The 12,319-nt window shown below is 48.0% G+C and overlaps 1 protein-coding gene across 2 annotated transcripts in view; it reads left to right on the forward strand.

Annotated features, from left to right (window-relative positions):
- The first annotated feature begins 207 nt into the window (after positions 1-207).
- Positions 208-12,319, forward strand: part of SLC7A8 (solute carrier family 7 member 8) — a 62,595-nt gene continuing 50,483 nt past the window's right edge. The window contains exons 1-2 of one of the 2 annotated variants that reach the window (XM_055132624.1): positions 208-486; positions 850-1,118. In XM_055132624.1, coding sequence (XP_054988599.1) covers positions 968-1,118 — 151 coding nt within the window. In that variant the 5' untranslated portion in view covers positions 208-486; positions 850-967. The remainder of the gene's footprint in view (positions 487-849; positions 1,119-12,319) is intronic. The other variant, XM_004609469.2, reaches the window with a different exon arrangement.

Genomic DNA, 12,319 nt, shown 5'->3' on the forward strand with positions numbered 1-12,319 from the left:
TGCGCCTGGACACCCGGAGCGGCGGTCAGGCCGGGGTCTGACTTCCCCTTCCTTACTAGGCGAAAGCGCGATCACCCCAAGAAATCTCTCCACCCATCGGCCCCGTGGTCCTCGGGGGCCGCGCGCAGGCGGCCGGAGCCTGGCGGAGGGAGGTGGGACGAGCCGGCGGGGCGGAGCCACCGCGCGCTTAAAGCGCCTGCCGGGCTCCCGCCGCGCGATCAGCGCTGCCGCAGCGTCCCCGCGAGCGCCGGCCGCCGACAGCCCGCCCGAGGTCGCCAGGCGGAACGCAGGACGCGAGGCGCGCGCGCTCGGGCACGGGACCCGGGCACCCACGCACGGGAGCCAGCGCCGCGCGGACGGGCGCGCGCCGGTCGGCTCCGCGGCGGCTCTGCTGGAGCGGGAGAGAGTGCCGGGGGGCTTGTCTCCCCCCGCTTGGTGAACGAAAACTCCTCTGAACCTCACCCCCAAAGACGAGGCGCAGGGGAGGTAAAGACCGTCTTTTCTGAGAGGTGGCGTGGAGGAGGGGTGTGGGGGTGGGATTTGCTCAGGGAACCCCCCTCTCTTGAAGCGTCTGCGTTAAGCCACTGCCGGCTTGGCGGCACATTGCAGAACCATCCCCTGGTTTTGGAAGCCCCACATCCCTTTAGGGGGAGAATTTCCAGCCCGCCTAAGCTGGTTCAGTTCTATTTTTATAATTCCAGATCCGTCGCGCTTGCTCCACTCCGCTGTTCTTTACACTTTCCTTGTTTGTTGCAAGCACAAGTTGCAAGAAAGTGTCAATCTAGAGGACTATTTTTCCGTTTTCTTATTTGCCGGTGTCTTTTTTTTTTTCTTCTTCTTTTTTTAAAGCGGGTAGTACCTTACTTCGGAAAAGGAGGTTTTCATTGGAAGGGCTGCCTCCAGAGATACTAAAACCCCTAGGCATTTCGAGAGCTACCTTTCGAAGGTTGAGATCCTACGGAGAAAGATGGAACAGGGAGCCAGGCATCGCAACCACGCCGAGAAGAACCAGCCAGGTGCGAGCGAGGCGGAGGCCAGCTCCGACGCCGGCTCCGGGGGAGGCGGCGTAGCCCTGAAGAAGGAGATCGGATTGGTCAGTGCTTGTGGCATCATTGTAGGTAAGTCCTACGCCTTCGCACGCCTGGTGCCCAGCAGCCGGGCCCCTCGGAAGCACTATCTTTTCTTTCCCATTTCCCTAGAACAGAATTTCTCATTAACCTGTGGTGACACCCACCAACGGTTAAGTTCGAGAGATGTAGCGAGTCTCTTCCCCCGAGCTGGCCCAGGGAGCAGCCCTGCCCAGGGTGCATAGAAAGAAGCAAATTTTGGGCCCCCAGGTGGCTGATGGACCCTCTTGCCTGGGAGCAAACATAGGTCTCCCAGCCCCATTCCTGAAGGATCTGATTCAGTAGACTTAAGGTGGGGCTAGGGAGCCTAGGAAAAAAATGGAGGAGGGGGATGGGCCACCGTCGCGGTGTTCAGGGCTTTCTCCAGGCTCTGGGTCAGGATCACTGCAGGTGGTGCTCTATGTGGTCTGGGGGATGGAAGCAGGTCAGGTGCCTTCCCTGCTGGACCTGCTGTCCTATCTCCAGACCATTTTTGAAGAAGGAATTTATTGTTGTGGGGACTATATTTGGTAGCACTCATAGGGGAGGACTTTGGGGTATGCGGTATCAAACCCATGGCCTTACACATAGCTTTATAGCTCATGGAGCACTTCTGGTGATGCTTGGGGAAATATATGGGGTTCTGGGGATCAAACCCAGGATGGCTGCAGGTGCCTTACCTGGCTGCAAATGACTTTTACTATACTATCACTCTGCCCTGAATTTTCTTTCTTTTTTTCCCCTTTTTTCTTTTTTCAGTTTTTGGGCCACACCTGACTGTTCTCAGGACTTAATCCTAGCTCTGTACTCATGATTACTCCTGGCAGGCACAGGGGACCATATGGGTGCCAAGGATTGAACCCTGGTCAGCCACATGCAAAGCAAGTGACTTACCAGCTGTATTATCTCCCTCGCCCCTGAACCTGATTTGGGGTTGTGTGGGGGGGGGGTTGGGTTGGGAGCAGGCATACCCTACCTAGTGTACTGTCACTTTGGCCTAAAAGAACCTGAATTATGAATAAGCTTTTATACAGCTCTGTCTTCACCAGACTTTGGAGACATCGTTAGTAGGTATTTTGATTTTTGTGTCAAACCAAACCATGGGCCTACTGCATATATAATAATAAAATAGCTCCAACTGCTTTACCCTTCTGGAGCTATTCCATCTTCTGCAGCACTTTCGTGAAGTACATGCGAGAGTGATTATTTCCATTTCACAGGTGAGCAAGTAAGTTTTTTTTTTTTTAAAAAAAGAGATTGGGGGTTGGAGCAATAGCACATCGGGTAGGCGTTTGCCTTGCACGCGGCCAACCCGGGTTCGATTCCCAGCATCCCATATGGTCCCCTGAGCACTGCCAGGGGTGATTCCTGAGTGCAGAGCTAGGAGTAACCCCTGTGCATCGCCGGGTGTGACCCCCCCAAAAAAAAAGCAAAAAAAAAAAAAAGAGACATTGTTCCTTTCTGTAAATGTGTAGCTTGTCTAGTGCAATCCACCTGTCTCAGCATCTGGAACACCCAAGTGAGGTTCTTGAAGTGAAGTGGGACTAAATAGAATGTGGCTTAAGGAAGATATGTTTGAAATGGGGTAGAGGGTCCCCTGGAGAGACAGTACATGGGTTAGGCATGGGTTAGGATATTTGCCTTGCGTTCACACAACTCTTTTTTTTTGGGGGGGTTGACACCCAGCGATGCTCAGGGGTCACTCCTGGCTTTGCACTCAGGAATTACTCTTGGCAGTGCTTGGGGGACGGGGATCGAACCCGGGTCGGCCGCGTGCAAGGCAAACGCCCTGCCCCATGTGCTATCGCTCTGGCCCCAACGCACAACTCTGGTTTGATCTCTGGCACCAGATGGTCCCTCAAACACTGTCAGGTGTAGCCCAAACCAAACCTTTCCCCCTAAAAAAGGAACTGTTGGGGAATGTGTCCTGGTGAGTGTGAGAGTGTCTGTGTGGGTCCCTGTGAGCCTTCACTGCACTGTGCACAGAGCAGGGGCCCTGGTGTGTGGACTTGTCTAGTAATTTGATTTGGGGTCACATCCAGCCCTGTGCTCAGGATGACTCCCAGCAGAACCTGGAGAACTATGCAGTGCTGGGGAATCCAACCCACCTCCTGCATGCAAGGATGCTCTCAGCCTGTGGGACACTCACTCCACCAGTACATTTCCTCTTTTGCTCCTGGTAACGGGTTCCTACTGTCCTCGTTTTGGGGTGAGGTGTTTTCTTGCATCTGTGTATGGAGCTCTGCCTTTTTGTTTGTTTTGTTTTTGAGCCATACCCAGTAGTGCTCATGGGTAACTCCTGGCTCTGCACTCAGAAATCACGCAATCACTTCTGGCAGCTTGGGGGACCAGCTCTGGGGATCGAACACAAGTCAGATATATGCAATGCAAGTTCCTTACCCTCTGTGCTATCTCGCCAGCCCCAGGGCTGTGCCTTCTTCCCAGAAAAAGGGTGCAGGATCATAGGGCAGGGCTTGGGCCTCCAGTATTGCCTTTGAAGGCGTTATTGTGGCCAGAGCTTAGAAGCCAGTTTCTCTGGATCATCTTGTGGTCCATGCTGCTGACATTTGGCACCCAAGCAATGGTGAGAACAAGCTCAAATCAAATATCAGTGTTCAGATAATCCTTTTCAGCTTTAGTGATCTGCTATCTCCACTACTTCCAAAATGGAATTCCATTTTATTGAATTCTCTGACTCAGTGAGGCTTTCCAGGCATCTTTATGTAAAAGGTACCACTGGAGTTGGAACAGTGACTCATGTGGGAGACCTGGGTTTGATCCTGGCACTGCATGATTCCCCTGAGCACTTCCGAGTGTGGCTCAACTGCAAAACACAAAAGGTCACATTATAAAACAAAATGAGAGTCATGTTCTGAATCTCTTGATACCTTTTCTTGGCCTCTTTTTTTTTTTAATCTCAATTGCTCTAAACAACTGAGATCAGCAAAGTCCTCAATATGTACAGCACATGCCAATTTAAGGTCTAAAAATAACCCAGAGCCTGTTAACTCCTTCACCAGTCTGACTGATAGGATTAAGCGGTTTCCTCCCTTTGGGAGGTTCTGATTCATACACAGATGTGCACACCCACATGCACATGAGCACAATCGAACCTCCTTCCTGCCATAGCCTTGCTCACTCCCCGCTATATATGGGCAGGTACTCGAGAATAGAGTACCTTTCGATACAAGGGCCATTGCTTTTGTCTGAAGCATCTAAAACTATGAAGTCACAGGAATGTTCAGTTTTTTTTTGGGGGGGGTCACACCCGGCGATGCACAGGGGTTACTCGAGCCTGGCTCTTCACTCAGGAATTACCCCTGGCGGTGCTCAGGGGACCATATGGGATGCTGGGATTAGAACCCGGGTCGGCCGCGTGCAAGGCAAATGCCCTACCCGCTGTGCTGTCACTCCAGCCCCCAAGGAATGTTCAGTTTTCAGTATATTTTCAGCTGGCTGACAGTTTCTACTAATTTGTCCGCAGCCTATGGATGTGACAGGAGTCTAGTGTTTCCCCACGATGGCATTATAGAAATAGGAATAATAACTTTTTGTTGTTAAAAGGGACCTGAAATATGTAATATCATAGTCATCAGTATGCTCATGCAATTGCAGGACTCTTGTAGAGTTAATACTACCACCATTTAAGCTTGGATGAGATACACATTTCCAGTTTAGGATCATATGTGGGGGGAGAGTAGAAATCTTGCTTTCTTGCTTTCTTTTGGGGTCCACACCTGGTGATGCTCAGGGCTTACTCCTGGCTCTACACTCAGACCCGGTGGGCCTTGGAGGACCATATGGGATGCAGGATTAAACCCAGCTCAGCCACATGCAAAGCTCTATCCACTGTACTATCTCTCCTGGAAATCTTTGTGATTCGCCTCTTACATGGATTTTGAGTTGTCATGTGCTAGGCAGCATGTTCCTTCCAGAGAGATTTCTAAGTGGAGCACAGTGATATAAACTTTTTCCAGACCACAGCAAAAGAGAAAAAAAAAACCCAAGGCGTTTCCACACAGAATTTAGTGATTTGGTATTTATTAAATGTCAACACGATGGAAGAAGAATAAATAGAAGACTAGAAGAGAAAATAAATTTCCTGAGTGAATCAGATGATGCAATACAGAAGTAGCAATCCTCCTCAATGTTTTACCTCAGACCAATTGACTGTCACTGTCATCCCATTGCTCATTGATTTGCTTTTGCGGGCACCAGTAATGTCTCCGTTGTGAGACTCGTTGTTACTGTTTTTGGCATATTGAATACGCCACGGGTAGCTTGCCAGGCTCAATTGTGGGGATAAGATACTCTTGGTAGCTTGCCAGGCTCTCTGAGAGGGGCAGAGGAATCGAACCCAGGTCAGCCAAGCCTTGCACCAGCCCTACCAAATTAACTTAGAAGGGTAAATTAAACTTTCCTAACAGCTCGTAATTTTACTCGCAATCATCATTGGTGATACCAAATAGAATAGCAAATAGCAGATGTTAAAAGGAATATGAAATGAACTAATAGAAAACCCGTGTTTTAGAGTTACTTAGGCAGAATTATTTCATTCACATAGCTTCGTAGGAGTATGACATGGCATATACAATTACTGAAAAAAAATGTTAAATTGACTCGTATGCAGATGTCGAGATAGTCAGAAGTGTGATTGTGAAGGGCTGGAGAAATTTTTGTTAGAAATAATCTCATCAAGGGGCTGGAGCGATAGCACAGCGGGTAGGGCATTTGCCTTGCACGTGGCCGACCCGGGTTCGAATCCCAGCATCCCATATGGTCCCCTGAGCACTGCCAGGAGTAATTCCTGAGTGAAGAGCCAGGAGTAACCCCTGTGCATCGCCGGGTGTGACCCAAAAAGCAAAAAAAAAAAAAAAAAAGAAAGAATCTCATCAAATACCTAGATAATCAGGCCTATTTAAAATTTTTTTGAAAGCGCCACACCCATTGGTGCACAGGGCTTTTTCTTGGTTCTGTGCTCAGAGATCACTCCTGGCTGAGCTCAGGGGACTATATATATGATGTTGGTGATTGAACCCAGTAGGCCTTGTGCCCTACCTGCTGAACTATTGCTCCATCCCATTGATTTAATCTTGTCTGGTTTTTTTTTTTTTTTTTTTTTTTTTTGCTTTTCGGGTCACACCCAGCGATGCACAGGGCTTACTCCTGGCTCTACACTGAGGAATTACTCCTGGCAGTGCTGGGGGACCATATGGGATGCTGGGAATCGAACCCGGGTGGGCCGCGTGCAAGGCAAACGCCCTACCCGCTGTGCTCACTCCAGCCCTCATTTTAGCTTTTTAATATCACCTTTGCCCTAATCTAACCAGACTCTCCTTGTCCTTTGCTAAAGAAACCCGTTGGCAACAGGTGAACTTAAGATTTCCTCATGAGAAGCGATCACCAACTACATTGTAGTCGAAGGCCATGTGGGGGAAGGGAGTTGCGGGCTGAATGAGGGCTAGAGACTGAGCACAGCGGCCACTCAACACCTTTATTGCAAACCACAACAGCTAATTAGAGAGAGAAAACAGAAGGGAATGCCTTGCCACAGTGGCAGGGTGGGGTGGGGGGGAGATGGGATTGGGGAGGGTGGGAGGGACACTGGGTTTACGGGTGGTGGAGAACGGGCACTGGTGAAGGGATGGGTTCCAAACTTTGTATGAGGGAAGTATAAGCACAAAAGTGTATAAATCTGTAACTGTACCCTCACGGTGATTCTCTAATTAAAAATAAATAAATTTATTCTTGCTTTTAAAAAAAAAAAAAAAAAAAAAAAGATTTCCTCATGAACTTGGAGTCTCCCCAGAATCTAGGGTATGAAGGAGCAGCAAAACCCATCTATTTGTTAGAATAAAACTACTGTTTATTTTTAATTTTTTGCTTTTTGGGTCACACCCGGCGATGCAAAGGGGTTTTTCTGGCTCTGCACTCAGGAATTACCCCTGGCGGTGCTCAGGGGACCATATAGGATGCTGGGAATTGAACCCGGGTTGGCCGCATGCATGGCAAACGCCCTACCCGCTGTGCTATCGCTCCAGCCCCCAAAACTACTGTTTAAAGGTGTCATTGTCAGGCATTTATTTTACGTGGCAGACACCTGTCCATGTACATAGCACAACATCTTATTTATCCCTCTCAACAGCAGAGTGTAGTAGGTATTTATTACTCCTTTCTCCAGGCAGAGAAATAGAAGTGATAGATAAGCAACTTGTTGAAGGTCACACAGCTAAAAGTAATGACAACAGGATTCAAATTTTAAATTGCTCTTAAGCTTTCATTTTTTTTTCTTTTTGAGTCACACCCAGCATTGCTCAGGGGTTACTCCTGGCGGTGCTTGGGGTCCATATGGGATGCCGGGGATTGAACCCAGGTTGGCCGAGTGCAAGGCAAACGCCCTACCCGGTGTGCTATCACTCCGGCCCCAAGCTTTCATGTTTCTTCTTATTTTCTTCTTTTTGTTTTCTTTTTGCTTCTCTTCCATCCTTCCTTTTCCCTTTCTTCCTGTATTCCTTTGAACCCTGGGCAGAGAGCCTTTAAAAAAGTAAAAGATTTTGGATCATACCTGGCGATGCTCAGGTGTTACTTCTGGCTCTGTGCCCAGGAATTACTCCTCGATGCTCTGGGGATCCATGAGATCCTGTGAATTGAACCCAAGTCAGGTGCGAGCAAGGCAAGCACCTTACCCACTCACTGTACTATCATCCCCTGGGCGGAGGTCCTTAATGGTTGTTTTTATTGATAGGGGATCAAACTTAGGTGACTTTATCACAGTGTAAGGCATATGCTCTGCCACTGAGCCACACCCCAGTGCCATCCTTATTTTTGTTTTTCCTTTTGGGGCCCCACCCAGCACTGCTCCACAGTTGCCTCTGGCTCTATGCTCAGGGGCCATTTCTTTTTTTTTTTTTCTTTTTTTTTGGGTCACACCCGGCAATTCACAGGGGTTACTCCTGGCTCTGCACTCAGGAATTACTCCTGGCGGTGCTCAGGGGACCATATGGGATGCTGGGATTTGAACCCAGGTCGGCCGCGTGCAAGGCAAATGCCCTACCCGCTGTGCTATCTCTCCAGCCCCAACTCAGGGGCCATTTCTGACAGTACTTGGGGAATCAAATGTAGTGTTAGGGAAGGATCTTGGTTCAGCCACATGCAAGGCAAGTGCCTTACCCGTGCTGAGCTATGCCTCCGTCCTCCCCGCCCCCATTCACCCCGGCTCACTGGTGTCTATAGATAAAAATTAGAGGTGGGTTCCCCATGCAAAAGTGTCCCAGAGTAAAGGAAAGCTGAGCAGTTGCTGGAAATGGAAGAAGGTAACCAATGGCCCCAGCACAATTGCAGGAAGCTTCATGGGGAGCCTGAAGTATGTGGTGCAGTTGCCAGCACATACCAGGTTTCTACCAACTCTCAGTGTCCATGTTCCTTTCCAGAGCAGCATTCTTTCGTGGTAGGGGAGCCCAGTCCTCCCTGACTTCCTCGGGCACTTTGTATATCACTTGTAATTAGGAACAGATTCAGACTCTGCATCTAAATTCTCCTGTATGGCTATAACACCTTCAGAAAAGTGATTATACGGGGGCTGGAGAGATAGCACAGCGGGTAGGTCGTTTGCCTTGCACGCGGCCGACCCGGGTTCAATTTCCAGCATCCCATATCATCCCATATGGTCCCCTGAGCACCGCCAGGGATAATTCCTGAGTGCAGAGCCAGGAGTACCCCCTGTGCATCGCCGGGTGTGACCCAAAAAGCAAAAAAAAAAAAAAAAGTGATTATAATATGCCAGACTGTGTGTGCGTATGAGTTTATCTGGGGGCCACCCCCGGCTGTGGTCAAGCTTATTTTTGACTCTGCACAGGGATCACTCCCAGTGGTACTTGGGACTGTATGGGGTGCTGAGGATTGAGCCTGGATGGGGTGCCTACAAGGCAAGCACCCTGCCCAGTGTTCTCTCCGTCCCACCATTTTGGTTTTTGTACAATGTGTGTTTGGGGGAAGTTGGTTAACTTGCTGTAGAGTGATGCTGGAAACAGTTCTAGCTACTGGATCACTTTCATCCAAGTAGCAATTATTTTTATTTTAAATAGTATTTGTTGGGCCTGGGGAAATAGCTCAAAGGGTTGGAGTACATGCATTGCTCCAGTTCAGTCTTCAATACTGCCTGGTCCCCTGCACCACCAGAAGTGACCCCCAAGCACAGCTGGACATGGCCAAATAACAACAAAAGAAAATTAAGTTCTAAATTAAATGAAGTCCTTAATGCCACTAACTCCACATAAATTACCTTAGTTAATCCTAATCACAAACCTATGGGAATAGAATTTAATGAATTCTGTTTTAAACATGGAAAATTAAAAGACAGAGCTGGCAGATAATTTGCCCAGGATGTTACAACTTATTTCTGAAATATGACATTCCCGATTTCTGATAACCATGAGGACAAGGCTGGGGGCAGGGGAGGGGTGCAGTGGGGTATACTGTAGTGGGAGAGTGAGGCATGGAGGGGGCGACAGGGGACAGTCTCTTGAAAGTATGATCTGGAAAGATCTTGAATATCCTTAAAGTCCTAGTAGAACTCAAACAGGGTATTTGTCAACACCTAAGTGTGGGCTTTAAGTATTATTGTACTGAAATAGCAAGGGTCTGAGCTGGAAAGATTTCCGGCTCCAAAGATTTTCAGAGCCATTTGCAAGTCTATCACTTTAGGATATCTTGTCCTTGAGGCGCTAATATTAACTTTGAATCCCCCCCCCCAAATGTCAGCTGGAGGGTGACCAGAGGGAGGAGGGAGTGTGAAAATTGCTTCTTGAGTTTGTACTTCAATATATTTTTTTAAGCCTGAGGGATTAGGGTTTGCAGGATGAAAACATGTTTAAAGCTCTCATTGTTCTCAAAGAAAAGTCTGAGGCAGAACCTGGCTTGGAGACTTGTCAAAACAAACACATCTTAGGTGAACAGAGAAGCAGAGGCCGCCCCCCACCCCCGAGCGATAACTGTAAGTAAGTAGCTGCCTGCCGTTCAGGGAAGCTAGGTCTGCCGCAGACCCTGATCAGAACCTTGTGCAGGTTCTCATTTAAGCCCAGAAATAAGTACTGGTGGAGAAAGGAAGGGTTGGAATGACTCAGCTGCTGAGCAGTAGGGGAGCCACGATTCCCCGCTGGGGTCCCTGGGGTCCCCAGCGTGTTCGCAGCATGGAGCACCGGGCAGAGGACAGCGATCCTGTTGCTGCTTCCTGTCTGCAGGAACCAGAGAGCTCCAGGAGCGTTCATCGTGAGCTGCTCCTATCAGGGTTACAATGTGCCCTCATGGCAGAACAGAGACCGTAGTTAGGAAGGACTAGCAGGACATCCTTAGGGTTGGCAAAAGAAAATAGGCACCCAGCAGACACAAACAGCACCCAAGGAGCACAACCAGGCAGCCCATTCTACTCAGAACAACAGCACCCGGTACCCAGATCAAATGACCTAGGAGGCCAGCACTTTAGATGTAACTTTTTTGAATCAGATATCTCAGCTCATTGACCTGACAGGGAAATGCCCCCTGCCTGGGGCCCTACCAGGAACCCAGCTCCCAGGCCTGTCCCTGGGGCTCAGAGGGTTAACCCTGCAGCATCTGCCTCCTGAAACACACCTCATTGAATTTTTGTTGCTTTTGTAGTTTGGGGCGAGGGATGGGGGTGTCAGAAAAGCAGGCATGCCATAATTTCAAGAATATATAGTTACTGGGGCTGGAAAATAGCACAGCGGGTAGGGCATCTCGTCTGCTTTGCACATGGCCAACCCTGGTTCGATTCCCAGCATCCCATATAGTCCCCCAGGCACTGCCAGGAGTGATTCCTGAGTGCAGAGCCAGGAGTAACCCCTGAGCATCACTGGGTGTGGCCCAAAAAGCAATTTTATATATATATATATATATATATATATATATAGTATATATTGTAAATACACACATATATATACACATACAGACCTCAGATAACAATTAAAATTTAGGAACTCAAGAGGCAAGGATCTATTTCATCTGGATTTTTAGCTCTCATAAGAGTATAAAGAGCCATGTCGATGGCCTTCCCATAATATGCCTCCACAGGACCCCAGTCTCCCAGCCCCCACCCCTAGGTCTTCTTCCTCCAGATCTGAAGCTGGTCAGTTATACAACTGCCCATCTCTGGACAGAGGAGGAAGCCGCTGCTCATTAAGATTCTAGGTTATTCCATCTTTTAAACATTCAGCGCTCACTGAGCTCATCTGGGCTGGGTTCTGCTCAGCACTGGTGGATTTTTTATTTCTAAGAAGCAAAACTGTCCCTCAAGTCTATTTTAAGCTGTAGTGTTTATAGAGTGAAGTTTGCTCTCCCAGGCTTTATCGATCACATCTCATCCCTCATCCTTTTCACAGTCACCAGCCTTGCATCGAATTGCGCTCTCCTTTAAATATCCTCGCTTCTTGCCTGTGATGTCACTTCTGGGGAAAGGGTTTCACAATATGCTAAAAGATTCCAGGTAGTTGCCACAGAGCTGCGCATTTCATAGGTAGATTATGCAGAGAGAGTACTTTTGCGGCAGAATTCTTAATGTACTTTTCTCTCCTATATATAGATATTAAAAGTTCCTTTTTTCATATCTCTGAAATGCATATATGCTTTTAGCTGTTGCTTTAATACATAGTTTTGCATGAAGTATTTAGTAAGCAGCTGACATAGAAAGGCTGGATTGCCTTAGGGACAAGGAAGCATTTGTTAAGTGGGGCTAATGCTGGAAATAGAAAGTACATAATGAATTTTGCCATGATTTACATCAGTTGTTAAGGAAAGGGAGGAACTGTCCAGGCTAGAGCAGAAGACATAATATTTGGAGACAGTTTGCAAACTGCTTCCTTATTTACTAAGTTTTTTCTTTTTGCTGTAAAATGGAAGTTCCTTGTGGAGTAGTAAATACAAAGCTAGTCTTCCATGGTATATGTTCGATAAATATTAGTTTATCTTTCCTTGGAGCTTACTTAACCACCCACACTTCCCTGTCAAAACTCTCCCCTACCCCCCACTCCCACTCCCACCACCATACACACACACACACACACACACACACACACACACACACACACACATTTGCACACACACACATACATATATATGTGTATATATATATATATATATATATTCAAACTTATCCATACTGATTCTGGTTTAGAAATTGAGATCAGTGACAAGAATTGTCC

Source organism: Sorex araneus, chromosome 3, assembly GCF_027595985.1.
Source record: "Sorex araneus isolate mSorAra2 chromosome 3, mSorAra2.pri, whole genome shotgun sequence".
NCBI lineage: Eukaryota > Metazoa > Chordata > Mammalia > Eulipotyphla > Soricidae > Sorex > Sorex araneus.